The sequence below is a fragment of the Bos grunniens genome, chromosome 10 (assembly GCF_055505025.1).
Source record: "Bos grunniens cultivar Pamir isolate PY7600 chromosome 10, Bosgru_T2T1.0, whole genome shotgun sequence".
NCBI lineage: Eukaryota > Metazoa > Chordata > Mammalia > Artiodactyla > Bovidae > Bos > Bos grunniens.
In genome coordinates this window covers 87,558,027-87,578,632 of record NC_141174.1, presented here as the reverse complement: position 1 = coordinate 87,578,632, position 20,606 = coordinate 87,558,027, and the positions used below count along the sequence as shown (strand labels likewise).

The 20,606-nt window shown below is 54.8% G+C and overlaps 1 protein-coding gene, 2 long non-coding RNA genes and 1 other non-coding gene across 9 annotated transcripts; 1 reads left to right on the top strand and 3 right to left on the bottom strand.

The window, feature by feature from the left end:
• The first annotated feature begins 1,993 nt into the window (after positions 1 to 1,993).
• SKOR1 (SKI family transcriptional corepressor 1) lies at positions 1,994 to 10,595 on the top strand. The gene is made up of 8 exons (XM_086322835.1): positions 1,994 to 4,183; positions 5,274 to 5,364; positions 6,240 to 6,347; positions 6,907 to 6,978; positions 8,308 to 8,382; positions 8,637 to 8,711; positions 9,224 to 9,289; positions 9,768 to 10,595. The coding sequence occupies exons 1-8, from the start codon at positions 1,994 to 1,996 to the stop codon at positions 9,860 to 9,862; spliced, it is 2,772 nt and encodes a 923-aa protein (XP_086178961.1). The 3' UTR covers positions 9,863 to 10,595.
• Positions 4,631 to 5,584, bottom strand: LOC147365290 (uncharacterized). The gene is made up of 2 exons (XR_015135356.1): positions 5,070 to 5,584; positions 4,631 to 4,965 (listed from the first exon to the last, which is right to left on the bottom strand). It is a non-coding gene; the product is annotated as an uncharacterized LOC147365290 (long non-coding RNA).
• On the bottom strand, positions 5,657 to 8,628 carry LOC147365289 (uncharacterized). Of its 6 annotated transcripts, none has more exons than XR_015135351.1 (3): positions 8,408 to 8,628; positions 6,890 to 7,053; positions 5,657 to 6,232 (listed from the first exon to the last, which is right to left on the bottom strand). It is a non-coding gene; the product is annotated as an uncharacterized LOC147365289 (long non-coding RNA). The 6 variants fall into 6 exon arrangements; XR_015135350.1 differs by having other exon boundaries at positions 6,890 to 6,968; positions 8,408 to 8,624; XR_015135353.1 differs by lacking the exon at positions 8,408 to 8,628 and adding an exon at positions 8,046 to 8,301 and having other exon boundaries at positions 6,890 to 6,968.
• Positions 10,596 to 16,117: 5,522 nt separating the features above from the next.
• Positions 16,118 to 16,224, bottom strand: LOC147365287 (U6 spliceosomal RNA). The gene has a single exon (XR_015135614.1). It is a non-coding gene; the product is annotated as a U6 spliceosomal RNA (small nuclear RNA).
• Positions 16,225 to 20,606: the final 4,382 nt, after the last annotated feature.

Sequence of the window (20,606 nt, the reverse complement as noted above, 5' to 3'; positions counted from 1 at the left end):
CTAGGGTCCTCCTTCTCCTGGTTCCGGGGTCCGGAGTCCCCTCCTCCCACTTGGAAAGACCCCGAAGGGACTCCCGACCCTCAGCTTGGAGAAGACGCGCTCGGCTCAGGGCTATGCCTTCACTGCATGCGGGCAGGGCACATTTGCCGATTTCGGGAAACCGAGAAGACGTCTTCATTTCCCAGAGCCGCGGCACCCCACTTCCACCTCCCTAGCCAGCCTGAAGACCCTTTGGGAGCGGGGTGCGGGGCTTTTCTTGCTGATACCTCAGCCGAGGAGTTTTTTCAGTGCTTTTGCCTCCTAAAACGTTGCAAGGGACTTCGACGCAAAAGAAGGGTCAACTAGTTTCAGTTTGATCCACGGAGATAAAGATGAAACAGATAACAGATATATAGCTTGATACTTGAAGAAGGTATGAAGACAGATGGGAGAAAGAGGAGCGAGCAGAGACAGACAGACAGCTCAGGGACAGATAAGATCGACAGATGAAGGAGGGAGAGAGGCAGAGGGGGAGAAGATCCCAGGCTTTTGAGCTCGGGTGCCCTGTCTGGCTGGAGCTGCCCTTTGAAAATGGATTTGTCAGTTTCTGCTGAGTTTAGAGGAGGAGCCCTCAGGACTGGGCTGTCTGGGCCGCAGGACTGCCTGCAGCTGTGGGCCCAGTGCGAGCCTTCCCTGTCTGAGGACACGTGGTTGGGCTGGGCCATCTAAGGGGCCCCAAGCATCAGTCCTCGGGTCCTTCCCGCTGCCGCTGTCCATAGAGCGACTGCCTCCCTATCTCGGCCAGAGAGTAAAGCTGGGGACCAGAAGTAACTTTTGACCTGGAACCTTAGGGTGGCTTCAGAGATGGGTCAGGATTCCTCTCAGCCCGTATGAGTCAGGACAACTCCGCATGAAGGATGCTCCAAAAAAAAGGGGGGGGGGGATGTCCCCCAAAGAGGAAGCTCAGAACCTAGAGACTGCGTTTGGCCTGAGTGGGAAAAGTATATCTGAAGGAGGAAAACTTAGGCGGCAGGCGGCTACAAGCCAAGAAGTGGCTTCTGAGAAACTTCCTTGAGAACCTCTTCGTCCCGCGTGCTGACCCGGAGGGAAACCAGCTTGGGTCTAGACTGCAGCTTAAAAATGCAGGAAATGTGGTTAGGAATTGCTTGACCCGGATCCCACCGATGGCTGGAAAGAAAACGGTTTATATTTCCAGCCGGAATCTTTCTGCTCAACGAACGCGGGGTTCCGGGTGTAAGAGGAAAAGCTTGTGTTTGGGGAAAGCAGTCCTGTTATCCCGGGGAGCCAACTGCACGGAGCTGGGTGCAGTGAGGGCAGCTCCAGGGCTGGGCGCTCACGGCGAGCTTTGGAGAGAGTCGGGTTCAGCACCACGAACAGCGGCCGTCTCTGTCTCTCTCCGCCTCCCTCACGGCCTCTAGACCCTCCTCCTTCTCCTTACCACCCCCCCCCCGCCCCGCCCCCTGCTGTCTGGAGATGGGCAGTGACCGCCCCTCCCCCCCCATTCCTCCCAGCGCTGCCCCCGCCCGCGTGCATGCGCGACTGAGCAGAGGGGCGGCCTGTCCCCGAAGTCCGAGCTTCGGGACCCGGGCGGATAGGGCAGGCTGCGAGGGTGGCCGAAGTCTTACGCATCTGGGCACCAGGAAGCCTGGGTTTTGCAATGGCTTTGCTGTGTGGCCTTGGGCAAGTCACTCGCCGTCTCTGGGCCCCACTTCCTCCCCAGCCCGAAAACGGGATCGGGTTCCTAGCTACCCAGGCATTCCTGAGGTCTCAATTACCCCTACTCCTCCTCCAAACCCCGGGGGCTTTTGTTTCAGCGCCAGCACGCGTCTGAATAACAAAAGGCCCGTCCAGGGGGCGAATGAGCTAGGACTCCCCATTGCCAAGTTTCCCCGCGCGCCCGACTCTGCGCGCCCTGCTGGGCGGGCCCGAGCGGCGTTGGCGCTGAAAATGGCTCATCGGCTCTCTGCTTTCTCTGTTTCGCAGGAGCGGCGGCATGGAGGCTCTCACCACTCAGCTGGGGCCGGGGCGCGAGGGAAACTCTTCTCCCAACTCCAAGCAGGAGCTGCAGCCCTACTCGGGTTCCAGCGCTCTCAAACCCAACCAGGTGGGCGAGACGTCGTTGTACGGGGTGCCTATCGTGTCCCTGGTCATCGACGGCCAGGAGCGCCTATGCCTGGCGCAAATCTCCAACACCCTCCTCAAGAACTACAGCTACAATGAGATACACAACCGCCGCGTGGCCCTGGGCATCACGTGCGTGCAGTGCACACCGGTGCAGCTGGAAATTCTGCGTCGGGCAGGGGCCATGCCCATTTCTTCGCGCCGCTGCGGCATGATCACCAAGCGTGAGGCCGAACGCCTATGCAAGTCGTTCCTCGGCGAGCACAAGCCACCCAAGCTGCCCGAGAACTTCGCCTTCGATGTGGTGCACGAGTGTGCCTGGGGTTCGCGTGGCAGCTTCATCCCCGCGCGTTACAACAGCTCGCGTGCCAAGTGCATCAAGTGCGGTTACTGCAGCATGTACTTCTCGCCTAACAAGTTCATCTTCCACTCGCACCGCACACCCGACGCCAAGTACACGCAGCCCGACGCAGCCAACTTTAACTCGTGGCGCCGACACCTCAAACTCAGTGACAAGTCGGCCACAGACGAACTGAGCCACGCTTGGGAGGACGTCAAGGCCATGTTCAATGGTGGCACCCGCAAGCGGACCTTCTCGCTGCAAGGAGGCGGCGGCGGCGGCGCTAACGGAGGGTCGGGTGGACAGGGGAAGGGTGGTGCTGGCGGCGGTGGGGGCGGCCCGGGGTGCGGCGCAGACATGGCCCCAGGTCCGCCGCCGCACAAAAGCCTGCGCTGTGGCGAAGAAGAGGCCGCCGGGCCTCCCGGGCCGCCGCCTCCTCACGCGCAGCGGGGACTTGGTCTGGCGGCGGGAGCTGGCGGCCCCGCGGGCCCTGGAGGGCCTGGTGGCGGCGCCGGGGTCCGCAGCTACCCTGTGATCCCAGTGCCCAGCAAGGGCTTTGGCCTCTTGCAGAAACTGCCCCCACCGCTTTTCCCTCATCCCTATGGCTTCCCCACGGCCTTTGGTCTCTGCCCCAAAAAGGATGACCCTGTGTTAGGCGCAGGCGAACCCAAGGGCGGACCAGGCCCCGGGAGTGGCGGGGGCGCGGGCACTGGGGCAGGAGCGGGAGGCCCAGGAACCGGCCATTTGCCCCCCGGGGCGGGGACAGGCCCGGGCGGCGGCGCCATGTTCTGGGGTCACCAGCCCTCCGGCGCAGCCAAGGACGCGGCGGCCGTAGCTGCGGCCGCCGCCGCAGCCACTGTGTACCCGACGTTTCCCATGTTCTGGCCGGCGGCAGGCAGCCTCCCGGTGCCGCCCTATCCGGCCGCGCAGAGCCAAGCCAAAGCTGTGGCGGCGGCCGTAGCGGCGGCAGCAGCGGCGGCCGCGGCTGCTGCGGGAGGTGGCGGCCCCGAGCCCCTGGACGGTACCGAGCCGACCAAGGAGGGAGGCCTGGTCGCAGAGGAGCGCTGCCCCAGCGCGCTGTCCCGCGGGCCACTGGACGAGGACGGCGCGGACGAGGCGCTGCCGCCCCCGCTGGCCCCGCTGGCCCCGCCGCCCCCGCCGCCCGCTCGCAAAGGCTCATACGTGTCGGCCTTCAGGCCTGTAGTCAAGGACGCCGAAAGCATCGCCAAGCTCTACGGTAGCGCCCGCGAAGCTTACGGCGGTGGGCCAGCCCGTGGGCCGGGGCCGGGCGCAGGGACCGGCGGCGGCTACGTGAGCCCGGACTTTCTGAGCGAGGGCAGCTCCAGCTACCACTCCGCCTCCCCCGACGTGGACACTGCAGACGAGCCCGAGGTGGACGTGGAGTCCAACCGCTTCCCCGACGACGAGGGCGCCCCGGATGAGGCCGAGCCCGGTGCGCCCAGCACAGGAGGCAGCCCGAATGGAGACCAGACCGCAGGACCCCCGTCTATCACCTCGTCCGGCGCCGACGGTCCCACAGACTCTCCAGAAGGCGGCAGCCCTCGTCCCCGGCGCCGCCCGGGGCTACCCCCAGCCAGTCGAGCCGCATTTGGGGACCTGGCGGCCGACGACATGGTGCGGAGACCGGAGAAGAGCCCGCCAAGCGGCGGCTATGAGCTGCGAGAGGCTTGCGGACCGCTGGGGGGCCCCGCGCCCGCCAAGGTGAGCCCCAAGCCCGCCCCGCTGGTGGCGCCTCCTTGTTTACCCCCTCGGCAGCTCTGGGTTGTGGGGCAGGCCCTGGCCGGGTGGGGGACGGGAATTTTTTTCTGAGCGGGCGTTCAAGCAGTAGGCCCTGGCTGCTCTGGGTAGACCCAGCTTCGGAGCTCTGTGGAGCTGGACTCGCTGGGACCCCTGACTGAGGGTTTCGGAAGATCGGGGTGGCGGTGGGGGTGGGAGGAGCAGGCCTGAAAACTATGTGTGCTGTGTTTTTGTTGACGGGAGTAGGGAGGAGACAGGCCGAGACCTGTAGTCATACAGAGATAGAAATCAAAAGGTCTGGATGAAAAAGACCAAAAGCCAGAGAAAAGAGCTCACGAGGCCGGGCGGGTAGCACGCCCTCCGGGATGGGGATCAGAGCCCCAGGGAAGACGGGCCAGTAAGCCGAAAAAAGGGAGGCCTCTCCCTCAAGCTGCAGTACGGGGTCCTCGGAATCTTTCAACACCCCAACTCGCAGTTTTCCGAGTCGCAGAATTCCTGCCCCGGGAACCTCAGGGTTCGTTGGCAGGAAGCTGTGGAGACGGTGTGCGGGGCGGGAGAGGGGCTCTCAGGTGGCCGCGGCCGCGGGTTCAGGTGGGGGGTATGCAGCTAAGCCTGAATCGTTCGCCATTTGACAGTGGGTGGGCACACCTGTACAGTTCCATTCGGTCCATTAAAACACGAATTACTAGCCGGATGCGAAAGGCGTCATTTATGTCGGGGACTGGGCGCGGGCGGGAGAGAAGATGCTGAAAAAGAGGCGGCGAGGAGGGTGGGGGTGGGCTTTGAGCGGCCCTTGGCTTGGGAACCGCTTTGTGTCTCGGGTAATTTTCTCAAGGGCGCTCGCAATTACCGGGAAACTACAAACGGCGATGCGACCTCCTTGGGCTCCAGGCTGCGCCGCGTGCGTCACGGCCTCTCGGGGCGCTGGGGTCCCGCGGGCAAGCAGACCTCCGCCACCCCTTCAGGTTTTCTCTTGGCTGCGGCGGAGGGCTGGGCAGCTCCAAGCCGCCGTCAAGCGCCCCCCTAACCGCCTGTCATTTCTCGGCCGCCGCAGGTGTACGCGCCCGAGAGGGACGAGCACGTGAAGAGCGCGGCGGCGGCGCTGGGGCCCGCGGCGTCCTACCTCTGCGCCCCAGAGGCCCACGGTAACGCCCCCTGCCGAGGTCGCTGGCCAATGGAATGGGGGTGGGGGGGACCGCGGGCAGAGGGCCGGGGCCAGAGGAGGCCTGCGAGGGAAGACTAGAGGAGGAAAGACAAGCAGAGAAAAAGAGGGAGAGGGAAAGCAAAACACTGAAAGAAAAAGGAAGCTAAGCGAGGACTCCCAACAACTTGCATCTTTTGGTTACTTAACAACAAACCGCCCTCTCCATCGCAAAGATACCGCTCACCTACACCTTAAACACTGGGTTAAACCTTTTGAAAACCACGCCTGGCACGTCTTTCAAATTCTCTCATTTATTCAGCAAGTGTTTGGGTCGAGAGGTCCGGGCGCAGGGTGGGGGCGCTTGGCCACGCGCATAGGGACCCCTGAAGTGCGCGGTAGCAGCAGCCCAACGCGGAGGTGCCCGCGGGACCCATTGACTCTCAGAGAATGAACTGAGGGCCTCGGAAATCCGGGCAGCCTGAGCCCGGTACGATGTCTCCCCCGTTGTCGCCACCCCGCGGGTCGCCTCCTGGGCCGCGTTCTCGGAGCAGGTAGACCCGGCGGCCACGCGCGCTCGCGGTGCCCCAGTATCTGCGCGCGATGTAGGTCGCTTGTCCCTGGTGGGCTCGGCTGCTCGTTTTGCTCTTTTCCAAGGGGCTGGGGAGGGGGCGTGGAGCCGGAGATGAGCAGATCGCGCGCGGGGGAGGTGGTGCCCGGCCCAAAGCCTGAGGGTGCGAGCCCAGGCGCACAGCCGGGAACCAGCGGCGGCCACGACGCTTTTAATTAGGGCTCCGGCGCCCCGACCGCGGCAGCTCTGGCCGTATCCGGGTCACGGTTTCTTTGCCTCTCCTTGAAACTCGGTTTATTGCCTTTAAGAGCCAGATAAGGAAGACAATCACTCGACCGCCGACGATTTGGAAACGAGGAAATGCTATCCAGACCAAAGGAGTATCTCCCAGCCAAGTCCGGCAAATACAGACCGAGGTGAGCCCTAGGACCCTCGTTCTCCTCCCCAACCCGGGAGCTGGACCCCAGGTCGCCCAGGTTTCCACCGACTCCAGTTTTCGAGGGAGGCTTTCTGTCAAGCCTCAGGGGCTGCCGGATAAACATTTGCTCTCCTCTCGCGGCTGGCAGAGAGGAGAGCAAATAGACATTTAAAACACAATGGGCAAGGGTCAGGCCAGGTTTCCTGAACTGCTTACCTCCTTGCTGGGTTTGGGGCTCTCCCGGGTAAGGGAAGGAAACTTACTAGAAGGATATGAGGAGCACCATCACCCACATAAAACAAGTCAAAGAACATTTCCTGCCCTAAGATAGCCTATTATCCCTGGTTCCACTCTCCTGGGGGGGGGCGGCGGGTGTCCACTCTCTGAGTGACCTAAAATAATGGTTTGGAAGGTGGGAAGAATTGGATGCCTGCAACTGTCTCCTCTAAAGGGTCTGAAATAGGTACTCAACTTAGCTCAGTTACCAGGAAGCTCACCCCTCCCCTCTCAAGGCCTCTCCCAGAACAAAACCCCTCTTACCTGCCCTTGTGTCCCAGGTGAAGATGGGCTCACCCTAGATGTCACAGGAACTCAACTAGTGGAGAAGGATATCGAGAACCTGGCCAGAGGTGAGGTTAAATCTATGAAACGGGTGTACACTGTGCTTGGGGGAAATCATCCCTTCTTGTTGAGGGGTGTTATTGCTGCAGGAGTGAGTGTGAGAAGACAAGGCTCTTGAGGAACCAGTCTTCACTGACTGGAAAGGATAATCCCCTGGACACATTACCCGGGCACAGAGGTGGGGGGTGGGAGGGTGGAAGGGTGAAGGGAGTAGGGGGAGGGAACCAGCCACCCCCAGAGTTCCCAAGGCCAGGCCTGTCTGAATAGTCCAGTAAGAAAGAAAAATGAGTAATGATCCTTAGAACCTGACGCATGTGGACAATGAGAAAGGACAATCTAGGTCTCTCAACCTCATCTGAATAGCAAGATTTTGAGGAGGCATTTACTTCAGGAGTGTCTCAGAGGTTATTTTCTTTTCCTGAAATCAATGCATAACGGACTCCACCTCACCCTAAATGGGGTGAGGATGGACCTTGTCTGTGGAATGGGGTCCCTGCTCAACTGCAGGGGCTGAGTGTGGCTTGAAGCAGAGAAAGGAACTTCTAACCCCACTTTGCTCCTCTGTCTCTCATTTTTTGCGTTTTCTGAGCACCTTCGAGGAGAGGACCAGATACCAATAGCTCCATAGGCAGCTCCCTGCCACTCCTCTAAAGCAACTTTGAGAGCACATGTGGGGCTTTCCTTACCCAATTGCCCCCTTACCCCACCCCAGCCCAGGGTTGGGCCTGGAAACTGATGTGTGTGGGGGGGGGGAAGCATTTGTGGTCTTCCACTGTTCCCAGTTACAGATTTTACGGGTGATGTAGTTTGCCCTCAAAATCCTTCTGCTTTATATGAGTGTTCTTAGCCTGGATTTGGGGTCCTGGGACCTCTTAAAGTTATAAATAAACTGTTATGAATATATGTATTTTTTTAGGGTGGAGGTCCAAGGCTTTGACCGGATTCTTCCTGGTCTGTATCATTGAAGGGAGAGGTTAGGTTTGTCAATTGAAGGGATGAACTGAGTCTTCCTAGGCCTACCTCTAAACTTACAGAGTTAAGAACAATTTAAAGCAGATACCATGCTGGTTAGTACCTGGGCCCAGGACCTAGAAGTCCAACAAGCATTCTGCTATTCTGAATTTGATTCTCCTGGACAACTTAAACCCCTAACCCCATTTTCTTCCCAAATCCTTTGGATGCACGTGGAAACACTGAGCGCTGAGGGCCTACCAGTTGGTCTCACCCTCCACTACTCCTATCTCATGGCTACTGGCCAGAGTGGGACCTGGGTGCCTTAGAAGCTACCTGAGTGCCACCACCCTCCTCCTTTACATCCCACTCTCGCCCCTTCACAGATGAATTGCAAAAACTGCTCCTGGAGCAAATGGAGCTTCGCAAGAAGCTGGAGCGAGAATTTCAGAGTCTCAAAGGTACCCTCATTCAGACCCACCCCACCTGATCGCCAGAGCCTTCTTCCCACATGCCCTGCCTGGCCTGGACCGGGGACCCAGTGCAGGCAGCTGCTGCTGCTTCTCATGCAGTCAGAACCAACGAACCCTTCTTTTCCTAGCCGGGTTTCCCGCTAGGCCAAAGACAGAGGGGGTGGGGTGGGGCTGGGGAGTGGGGAAAGGGGGCCGAGGGAGGGGGTTGTGCGTAACAGCTCTCACTTAATCAATTTGCACAGATAATTTTCAGGATCAAATGAAGAGAGAATTGGCTTATCGAGAAGAAATGGTGCAACAGCTGCAAATTGTCAGAGGTAAGACGGGAGTCAGGTGAGCGCGTGCACGGGCCGTAACTGCCTCTCGTCTGGCAGGAGCCGCAATGTTGGCTCAGTCATTTGGATTTAAATTGAAGGTAATTTAACAATTATTTTTTTTATTTAATATCCTTTGTATACTCTGATTAGCCTCAGAATGGCAAGCGAGCCCAGCAAACGGCTTGCAGGCATCATTACATGGAGTGATTGAACTTCTTATCGCGGCAATTTCCATGGTTTCTAAATTAAAAATCGAGGCGTAAAATTACCTGGGAAGTAATGCCTAAGTTTGCTTTAATTTTGGTTAGATCCGTCTGCCTTTAAGCGCCATCCCAGGCCATTTCCTCCCTCAGCCAAGCTGCAGTTTGGAGTTTTGACGCCCCCTCCCTCGGTCGCCGGGACTTGTTTCTGCCAGGGGCTGAGCGCTGAGAAGAGGGTGAGGCCCGGGCTGTGACCCCAACGGGCCGTTGGGTGGTCTCATTTCCTCACCGGCTACTTCCTATGTCTTCCAGATACTCTTTGTAACGAACTTGACCAGGAGCGGAAGGCACGCTATGCCATCCAGCAGAAATTAAAAGGTGCGGAAGCGGGGGAACAAAGGAGAGGTGCCAGGCACTGGCTGTGCGGGCGAATGAATGAATGAATGAATGAGTGATGATGAGGGGGAAGGCCTGGTCTGCAGAGATAAGTAACTGAGAGAAGAATTCATTTTAATGGAGAAATTATCCTAGAACGGTGGGCAGGGATAAGGAGCCCCTTGAGCTCTGGGCATTGGGAAATCTGTCACCAGGTCCAAATCTGGTTTTGAGCTGATCGATCTCCCTCTTCCTGTGCCTCAGTTTCCTCTTCTGTAAAATGGGGCTATTGAACTAGGGCAGTGGTTCTGAATGGCCGGGATCTCTACCCCCTTCCCACCTTTTGATCTTCTCGCTTGAGAACTCCTGAATCTGAAGGGGGTGGGTTAGACGTGGGTAGACAGGCGAGCGAGGGAGCCCATGGACCGCGTGGGTGAGGCAGGCCAGGAGCCCAACATGGCCCAATCGACTGTCTCTCCAGAAGCCCACGACGCCCTGCACCATTTCTCCTGCAAGATGCTGACGCCCCGGCACTGCACTGGCAACTGCTCCTTCAAGCCCCCGCTGTTGCCCTAGGGCCGGCCCAGCCGCGCCCACGCGCCCTCAAGCCATGCTGCTCTCTTCTTGTAAATACCCGCGGCCGCGGCGGCCGAGAGCGAGATACAAGCCATTCGGACCGGACCGATGTAAATACAGCCTCCCGCCCGCCTGCCCTTCTCCCGGGCGCCTCGGCCTTGCCCGCTCCCTCCTGGGAGCCCGAGACCAGGACCCAGTATCCGTATCCAATTGTAAATACCACCTTGCCTCATGGTTCAACTCCGGGCATCGGGTCTCATGGTCTTAACGGACCAAAGGGGGTAAGAAAAGGGAGAGGGGGGCTTCTCCTACCTGTACAGCCTCTGAACCCCAATTGTGAATACAATGTAGCAATTTCGCTGGCCCCGCGCTCCCCTCCCCGTCCACTTCTGAAACTCTTGTTCCTAATGACAAAGTGGCTATGTGCAATGGATATAAATGTATTGTGAGTCTCTTGGTTCAGTAATAATGGGTTCATTTTTAATTTATTTATGCTGTAAGTTATTTTGCTTCCTTCTCCTGGACCTACTTCCAGTCCCATTTTGCATTCCCTCTTGGGTTTTTGCTTTGTCTATTTTTGTTGTTGTTGTTGTAACCTCTTGATGTAACAGCACTTTAAAAAGGGCGACAACTGACTCACGAGATGGAGACCACCTTGAGCCTGATTGGGGAGATCACCCTGTATCCCTGATTTTTGTTTTGTTTTTAATAAAAAAGGAAAAAAAAAAAAAAACCGACACTTTCTGGGGCTGTGGAGATGGGAGTGTGGCGAGGGGAGGAACGGGGAGGAGACAGGCGCAACAGGTGGGGCGTGGGGACCGCAGCGCGGGTGCTGGGACCCCCGAGCTGAGACCCGTGTTTGACCAGGTGGGCAGCAGCGAGCACCGCGACCTCTCCACTGGTTATTCAGGCACACCCAGCTTGCCCCATAGGCCATAGGCTGTCCCCGCCCCGCGTTTAGGACCCTCCTTTGGGCCTCGGCGAGAAATGAGAACTCCTGTGAGGTCTCTGAATCTTCCCTCTAGCGCTCGCAGGGGCTGAGAATTTACTCCTACCCATGTCCATGCCTGGTCCACCGGAGAAGCCTCCTCCAGGGCGCTCAGAAATGGAATTCGCGCCCTGCCGGGAGCCCCGGGTTCAACTAGAACTGCCAGGAGGCCCGGGCGCCGTCCGCCCGGGCCTAGAGCTCCGAGCGGAGCGGGGGCGAAATACGTGCAATGGGCCTGGGCCTCGCAGGCCTGTGCTGATGTCCGCCTGCCTCGCCGCTAGCAGAAGGCATGGAGTCCTGGCGGTTTGGGACGTTCCGGCCATTTTAGTCCCAGCGGGTTTGCGGACGTCGAGGAGCCCAAGGAGGAAGGTGAGATATGCCGGCCGCTGGAGTTCCGGAGGACGGCCGCGGTTTTCGAGGCCTTACCTAGCCACCGGCCTCCCTTCGGCCTCAGTTTCCACAGCGCACTCGCTGCCTGGGCTCGGATAAAAGATGGAAACGGCAGCGCGCTTTTTCAAGAGGGAGGAGAGTGTGCACGGTCCTGGGAATCATTCTGACCTGACTTCCAATTTCTGCTCCTTACTTGACTAGCAGTGGTGCCCTGTCCTACCCTTCATTCTTTCTAAAATAATATTTAGGCCTCCGCCCCTGGCGGCGCGTGAACGCGCTCTGCGAGGAAGCAAGCGCAGGGCCGCGCTGCGCGGCCGGGACCTAGCGGGCCCCGACGACCTGCTTTCAGACACCGCAGGACTCTCACTGCGCGTCCCTGGGCGGCCTTGGACCCCAAGGGTGGAGACCCTGGAGGCGGGCGTCCTTTGCTCCCACCGCGCCAGCAGCTGGGACCCGGGAGCCTTCGGCTGCGTTGCTGGGGAAGTATTTTGGCTGGTCGTCCAAAGGGCCCGGGGCGGAGCTGGCGAGCAAGGGCGCGCTCACGGTCTCGGAGAAGGGGCCCTGGAGGGGAGATCCGCCGCGCGATCTTGGCAGGAAGCCAGACCCTGGAGCACCCAGTCCTGGGGCTCCGAGCCCTCCCGTCCCAGGACATTCGAGGGCTAGACCCAGAGGGGACTGAGAGAATGGCTGGGTAAATTGTGAGGTGTTGCTGAGGGATGAGCTCGCCTCGAGACGCGAGAGTCCCCATAGGGACTCTCCAGGGAGCGGGAACGTTTTTATGCGTGGAACCAACCGGGTCAGAAACCGAGGTCCAAGAGAAGAGACGTGGGTCCCCAGCGCGCTCTAGGGGTGAGCGGAGCTGGCACCCGGCGAGGAGCGCAGGTTGGGAGAGTTCGCGCACCTTTCCCTCTGGACAGAACAGCTTCTTAGGAAACAGCACTTTCCTTCTCTGTAAAATGGGATCAACACTTACGGCCTACGTAGGAAGTTACTCCTTGGCTGTGCCCCACACAGAGGAACCTGGTAAATATTTCACCTTTCCTTTTCGAATTTCCCCAAGTGGAGGAAAGCGCCGCAGGCAGTTGGGGCCAGCCTGAAAGGGCGCAGCATCTGGACCGGATTCTCTGTGGATTGGAGGTGTAGGCGGATGCGACCTAGAAAGAGCTCGCAAAAACCCTCCTGGGCTCCGATTCCCTTCAGAAGTGGTTTGTTCCCCCCAAATGTTAATAACCAAGCGATTGGTATGGATGTAATTATCAATAATTATACGAATTATTGCTGATTGCGGGGCTCGTAGCTACTTTAATTAGTTTACCAGATTCTAATTAAGTTAAATGAAACATTAATAGGGAAAATATGCTTTGAAAAAAAAAAAATCCCGATTTTTTAATGTCTTTTTCTCGCCACAACGTTGCCACCTTGCGACACATTTTAGGCATTACAGCCAGCGTCCGAAGGCCCCAGACTAGGGAGCCATGACTTAGGGAGAAAAAGTAGGGCTTGGGAAATGGGGAGCTCTCGTATTGTTTGTTCCTCACCTCGGCCCCCGGCAGTACCCAAAAAGGTCGGGCTTTAGAGTCTGAGGTTTGGGGGTCAGGAACCAGGCAAACATGCCTCTTGGATCTCCCACTCCTTTTTCGACGGAGGAAGGCTCTAGGGATGCTCCTCCAGACGGGTAGTGTCTGTCCCAGCAAATCCAGGGTGATAAACTGCGGGAAGCTGGAGGAGCAGGTGGAGACAGCATCAAGCGACTTGGTTTTTCACTCTCCTGGGAGAAACCAATAGGCAGCTCCCCCACCTTCATTTCCTCTGAAATTTGGGGTAACCCCTCAGCAAAACACACCCTTAAGATTTCTGGATTCCTGGGAGTAACCTCTGTTTCTGTGGCACTTGGTTAAGGAAGCTAATGCGGTGCTTACCTCCCTGAGTTATCCTTGTTGTGTGTTTGTGTTTCCCATAGAACTGTTAAGTGCCCGGGCCATCAGAGCCACATCTTCCCCTTCCTTGTGATCTCCAACAGGGCCCAGTGCATCACAGGTACTCAACAGATGTCCAGATGAATGGGGTCAACTTTGTGGTTCATCTGGGTGCTGGAAATGTCTGAAGGAAGGATACCTTAGGTGCTTCTGGACCACAGCTACTGGGAAGCAGTTAAGCTCATTTGCATAGCTAATTAAACAGGCTTACTGCTCAGAAGATCTTTTGCCAATAGAATTAGTTTGGGGGGAGGGGGCAAGGGTCAGGTAAGGGATGGTCAACCTAGAACAGTAAAGTTTTTTCCTCTTGCAATTGCATCCCAAAGAGGGTGCTCCTTCACACTCCCTCTAATTTTGCAGTTACTGGGCACATAACTGTCCACCCATTCCCAGCTACCCTGATCTAAATTCGAGCCTTGATCCTTTGCAAAAAATGTGACTCCTATCCTTGAATTCAGAACACCAAAAAAAGCAGAACTGGACCTGCCCTCACTTTGCATTAATTCTAAACAGCCTTTTCTCCCACTCTACACTCCCAAAGGGAAACATCAGTTCAGTTCAGTCGCTCAGTCGTGTCTGACTCTTTGCGACCCCATGAATCACAGCACGCCAGGCCTCCCTGTCCATCACCAACTCCCAGAGTTCACCCAGACTCATGTCCATCGAGTCGGTGATGCCATCCAACCATCTCATCCTCTGTCGTCCCCTTCTCCTCCTGCCCCCAATCCCTCCCAGCATCAGAGTCTTTTCCAATGAGTCAACTCTTCGCATGAGGTGGCCAAAATATTGGAGTTTCAGCTTTAGCATCATTCCTTCCAAAGAAATCCCAGGGCTGATCTCCTTCAGAATGGACTGGTTGGATCTCCTTGCAGTCCAAGGGACTCTCAGGAGTCTTCTCCAACACCACAGTTCAAAAGCATCAATTCTTCAGTGCTCAGCCTTCTTCACAGTCCAACTCTCACATCCATACATGACCACAGGAAAAACCATAGCCTTGACTAGATGAACTTTTGTTGGCAAAGTAATGTCTCTGCTTTTGAATATGCTATCTAGGTTGATCATAACTTTCCTTCCAAGGAGTAAGCATCTTTTAATTTCATGGCTGCAGTCACCATCTGCAGTGATTTTGGAGCCCAGAAAAATAAAGTCTGACAGTGTTTCCACTGTTTCCCCATCTATTTCCCATGAAGTGATGGGACCGGATGCCATGATCTTCGTTTTCTGAATGTTGAGCTTTAAGCCAACTTTTCCACTCTCCACTTTCACTTTCATCAAGAGGCTTTTGAGTTCCTCTTCACTTTCTGCCATAAGGGTGGTGTCATCTGCATATCTGAGGTTATTGATATTTCTCCTGGCAATCTTGATTCCAGCTTGTGCTTCTTCCAGTCCAGCGTTTCTCATGATGTACTCTGCATATAAGTTAAATAAGCAGGGTGACAATATACAGTGGTGAAGAGCACAAACTCTACAGCCAGATTTCCTGGGTCTCAGTCCCTTCTCTGCCACTGACTGGTTGTGTGACATTTGTAGGGCAAGCTGTTGAATATCTCTGTTCCTCAGCTTCCTCATCTATAACATGATGGGGAAAAAAATACCTACTTCATAGAACTGCAGAGCCGCAGAAGTCAGCTAGGTCTTTGGCTTTTACAGCACTAGGAATTGCTCCTGTCTTTCCTAAATTTTACTGTGAAACAGGGTTCTGCCACAAAGAAGGACTAAGAATGACCAGTTTCTCTAGAAAGAGAGCCAAACCAGTAGTGGTCATTTTATCGTTAGACATTCCAGAAATGGGCCTTTAAGCTACTCACCCAGTGACCCAAGTGGCCTCCAAGGAACCAAGTATTTTGGGGGGAAGAAACGAAAACCAAAAATTGTCCTCCAACTCCACGCACTGGAGGCCGTGAGGTCCCACGGATGCCTGTTCTCGGCTGGTTCCTGGAAAGGATCATTTTGCCTCCACTGAAGAGAACAGAAGTGGATCCTTGATAGTACACTGCTCTGCAGCTCTGCGCACTCGCCGATTGGGGCGGCTCTGAGCCTGGGTGACCATCCCTGTGCCTTGACTGAGGCGAGCGCAGAGCCTGGGAGCCGAGGGGCCGCGGGAGGCAAGCCAACCCGGCTCCAAGCGGCTGCAGACACCGCCAGGCGGACTACACGCGTGCTCAGGCACCAGCAAGGCGTATGCACCCACATTTTTCTTCTGGAAGGAAATTGATAAATCTGAACTTTGTTGGCAGTTTTTCCTTCTCATTCTTATTCGTTAGGACTGTGCTTTTTGCCATTGAATTACCTGGGGGCAGGGCTTTTCAGGATTTGTGCAGCTAAAGGTCTTAGCAGGCCTTGTTTCAGCTACTTATTAACTAACATGATCGTGCCCAGGTGGCTTTACCTCAGCATCTCCTATGAAATAGTGGCAGTAATACCCACGAGACAGGGCTGTCAGGAATATTAAAATGAGATATCGGTGAAGGCCCTGGCATATAGGAGATGCTCAATAAGGAGTGAGTATTGTTACTATTATTTTAAGATTCAGAGGTAGCATGAGTCAGTCTTGTTCCAAGTTCCCGGTGTAGTACAACTTAAGTTTATGGTGGCACTAAGGTCCTGTTATGCTTTGGACGTGAAACGGACCAACTTTGGCAAGGCCATTTCCTTAAGGGTAAGGTTCAGTGGAACTCAGGATAATGCAGAGGGAAGCAGAGGCAAGATTTGCAAGGTTGAAGACTGGGGCCCGAGGGTCAGGTGTGAAAAGCACAGCAAGTGATCAATCTGATTGCCCACACTTACTTTTACTTCATCTCCAGGAACTATAGCTTCTTTTATGTCAAACAAAAAGCAGAAACTTTAGGTGAAAAGCGTTCGCATCAAGGTGCGAGCTGTGCAGACGGTACACTCTTGGACAAAAATATGGAACGCTTCACGAATTTGCGTGTCATCCTTGCGCAGGGGCCATGCTAATCTTCTCTGTATCGTTCCAATTTTAGTATATGTGCTGCCGAAGCGAGCACGATAAACATGGCCTCTCAAGAACTATATAAAGCTAAGAATAGAAAAAATTTTACAGTTATGGTGACTAAACTGTAACCATTCTTTAAGTTTCAAAGTATATAATAAGTTATGACCTTTTGTACCACACACATTATCATCATATAGTTTGATTAGGATTAAGTTTAATAGTCTCCATAACCTTATTACATCATATATGCAAATGAAGGGAACCACGGGAAATTGGCCCTAGGCCCGCCCGACCTCTGCGCGTCTAGTGGACTGCGCGGGCAGACAAGCTCGGTCACGTGGTGCGCGTTGCTCAGGAGCCTCTTGCGCTCCTGCGGGACTGAATGCCCAAGGGTCGGTCGCAGCGCTTGGCGGAGGGGAACGCGGCAGCGCGGTGATCCCCGCAACTACTCGTGGCGGCGTGTGACTCGCGAGAATGCTTTTTTGGGACGAGGGCCATGGTGCCAAAGAGATCCCCCAAGAAGTGCGGTCCGGGACTCCGAACCGCTTGCGAACCGATGGTCGCGTTGGGACTAGTGACCCCGCGAGGGCTGGAGCCACCGACAGAGACCTGGCAGGGACTGGGCGCGGGAAGCTGTGTGCTGCGCGGCTGGGGCTGGGCGCCAGCTCAGAAGGGGTTGGAGTGCGCCGCTGCTTGCCTGGATGCTATCAGGACTAGCGCCCCGCCCTTGAAGCCAAGGGAAAGAGGGATTGGCGGGGGTAGGGGGGGTCCTCTTTGGGGTCCAGGCTTTGCATAGAGTGGCTCGAGGGTGGTGGCAGTCTGGGAAATATCACCATCCTTTGATCCAGTCCTGGGCCAGGCACTGAATCTGATTGATCAGTCCCACCCCGACCCCCCACCCCCACCCCCAGTTTGTAAGTTACAAAACTGATTCTCTAGTTGGTTAAACCATCAAGGCCAAAATTATCCTGTCCGTGGTGAGACAACTGGGGATTTGGATGCAAATCTGGTTTCAAAGACTGATCTTTTCCTCTTCACGGTGTAACTCAAGAGAAAGTATTCGGGACGAGGAGTGTAGGCTGCCCTATTCCTCTTAAATGATGCTCCCAAGGCCTTATCAGCTCAGGTTTTCCTTCCTGCCTTCATTTCCACCAAATATTGATGAGCACCGGGGCTGCAGGGGTCATGAAGCTTGCGTTCCAGCATGGGAAGAACATTTTTCAGTGCCGAGACAGATGGGAAGGAACATGCGGGGATACAGTGTGGCTGGGGAAGGAGGCCACGTAAGTGGGTGGACAGGAAGGAGGTGACAGTTGGGCTGTCACTTGATGATAGGGATGCAGCCCTGAGAGGACAGGACGCAGAGTCCAGGCAGAGGGACACTCTGGAGTCACCTGAGTCAGTTTCACCCACCTGGGCCAGGCCTTCCGAGGAGACCACTGTGGAGGTATCCAGTAGTTGGTGCTCCACGTGGGGCTCTGGCCCCGCACTGTGAGCCTGACTCAGCTGTAGCCGGGGAGCGCCTGGCCTGGCCTCTGGGGACTTTGGAACCGCCACACCCCCCCTCCCCCACCCCCCCACCCCGCCCCCCGCCACCGTGTTCAGTGAAATGGGAATCAGGTGCAGGCAGCCCAACTTCTCATCTGACCTCTCTCTAAATAAACAGTAAGCAAACACAAACCTCAGAATGCTAATATGGCCTTTATTGAGTGAAAAGAGCTAATTTGGGCAATGATGTTTCCCTCAGACTTACAAAAGGGAATTGCAAATAACCAAAAAGCGTATTAGCATTGATGGGAGATGATGCTAATCTTCAATTAGCAGCCACGTTTTTCTTCATTTATTTAGAGGGAGAGCCTTTTGGACACAGTCGATGCACACACGTGTCCCCGTGACAGGTACCTCTCATGGGTTCTTAACTGCCTTATTGCAGAAACCAGCAGGAGATGGACCAGGCTGATGGACCAAGTTGTTCGCTGTTTCTGGCTATATGGGCTTGTGTTATTTTGAGCCAGAGGTGGGTTTTTGTTTGTTCTGTTGTTTTTTTTTTTTTTCCTTATCGAGCTGCTGTGGTACAGAAGACAGAGATCTGAATTTTAGTTCCCATTCCTCCCTGCACCTGTCTTGGTGACCTTGGCCAACTTTCTGGACCTACCTCTCTGGTTCAGTTTTAACTTCTGCCAAGTGAGGAAAGTGCTCTAGAGACTAACATTTCTTTCTGCTTTTACCTGCTGTTGTTTTTGTAACCAGGTGAATTAAGAATTTTTCAAGACTAATTAGCAAGATGTTAAAATTCAACACTAGTTTTGATTTCTGTTTTAGGGGCATGGAAGATCCTGGAAACAGTCCACAGGGGCTCATGTAGACCTAGGGTCTGGGACCTGCTGAACCATAAACCAACTGCCCCTGCCTCGCCGGAAGGCCCAGCAAGGAGGGAGGGGAAGGTTGGGGGAGGGTGAGAGGTTTCTTTTCTTTAAGCTGTGGAGACTGTTTCTTAGACACACCCACACAAACTCACATCCACATTCACACCCACAAAGACACATCCACACCTCTACCTCTGTTCATTCCAGGCAAGAATACTGGAGTGGGTTGCCATTCCATTCTTCCTGACCCAGGGGTAAAACCCACGTCTCCTGCATTGTAGGCAGATTCTTTACCATCTAAGCCACCAGGTGGAATTCTGTTGTTTTTTTTTTCCTCCTTTACTGAGCTACTGTGGGCACTGTTTTTACCAGGGGTCTTCAATCCTTCGGGTTTGAGTTACCAGAGGCCCTGATTAAAGTGTAGTTACATTGCTTGGGAAGGACAGCATCACACAGACTCATTAACTCCTATTCACTCAGCTTAGCATGAGTCCTTGCCCTTTAAGGTCACCACAGGACCTTCTGATGTATTATTTTATTTTAATGTCTCTGAGAGATAAGCACAGGGAGTTTATTATTCCTGTTTTGCTGATGGGGAAAACCTAGGTCTAGAGAGGTAAAGGGACACAGCTAGTCCACGATACTGGAATTTCTCTCGGATCTCTCTGACTCCAAGGGCTAGCTGCACCTAGAAGGAATATGGGAATGCAGTTTTCAGGGTTCTAGGAAGCTCTCTCTCAAATCTCTTTCTTTGCTGCCTTGAATTCTGCCACTGACACATCATTATTTTGATCTGTTGCTGTATATATATATATATATATACACACACACACATATTTTGGTTTGGTTGTGGTGGTCTTCATTGCTGCGTGGGTTTTCTCTAGTTGCGGTGAGCAGGAGCTACTCGTCGTTGTGGTGGTGGGCTTCTTGTTGCGGTGGCTTCCCGTGTTGCCCTAGGCCTGTGGGCTTCGGTAATTGTGGTGCAGGGGTTTCGTTGCTCCGTGGCATGTGGGATCTTCCCAGACCGGGGACTGAACCTGTGTCCTCTGCATCCGCAAGTGGATTCTTAACCACTGGACCACCAGGGAAGGCCAAGCTGTTGCTATCTTAAGGCTTCACTGTGATTTTTGTAGGCTCTGAAAGAAGGTTCAAAAAGAACTGCCAAGTACAAAGTCAGCCAACTTCTCTGTGTCTCTGTCAGTTTCTCTATGTGTGGATACAGGTGGGGGGAAGAATGACACTTCCTCCAAATCCTCCCTGCGCCAGAGTCCAGACATTACTCTCCCCTGGGTTATTCTGACAACAGCTGCGGAGCAGGGGGAGAACGGCAATGGCTGTGAGCCAAGAAGGGTCATTGTGATGTCCCAGGAATGAGCCTGAGCTCCCTCATCTCTAAAATGGAAGGAATGATTTCCCTGCTTGCTTTGCTGGGTTATGAGGTCCAGTGAGAAATCCCATTGTAAAGTGCTATATGGGAAAAGGTGGGAACATGTTCTGGTCAGACACCCATTTGAGCTCCAGGCAGTTACACACTTCCCTTACCTGGTGAGCGAGGCATTTGTACGTAAGGAACAGGCCTACAACATATGAGCGCCAAGATGAACCATCACATTGTATTAATATTTTCACACCACTTAACTCTCATTAAAATGTACTTTGCTGAATTTAATATGTGATTTCAAATGACACAACATATTAAGTGCTTAATATACTAGAAATTATGAAACTATTATAGTTGATGCCATATGAAATAATTAGACTGAATTAAACTTTAGCAGCCAAGTAAAGACTTCAACTTATAACATCTTAAAGTAGCTTAATCCACTGCTGTAATCCCCAAAATGAGCATCCAGAAATTAGGATTTTTAAGTAAAAATGGAAACTTAATCTGTACTTACACCCAGCTCTTCCAGGCTTTGGTGATAAGAAGTATCATTGCCTTTGGGAGATGAGAGACCCTGGGACCCACCCCAGGCCTGTTGCCCTGGGGCCTGGCTGGGGGATGACTCAGGAGGCTGGAGTAAGGCCTTCTGCTGAAGTGGCAGAGGGGTCTTTGACCCTGCTTAGC

Coding starts and splice junctions, on each gene's coding strand:
- SKOR1 (XM_086322835.1), top strand. CDS start 1,994: ATGGAGGCTCTCACCACTCAGCTGGGGCCGGGGCGCGAGGGAAACTCT. Junction 8,383..8,636: donor AGAATTTCAGAGTCTCAAAG/GTACCCTCATTC, acceptor CAATTTGCACAG/ATAATTTTCAGGATCAAATG. Junction 9,290..9,767: donor CATCCAGCAGAAATTAAAAG/GTGCGGAAGCGG, acceptor CTGTCTCTCCAG/AAGCCCACGACGCCCTGCAC.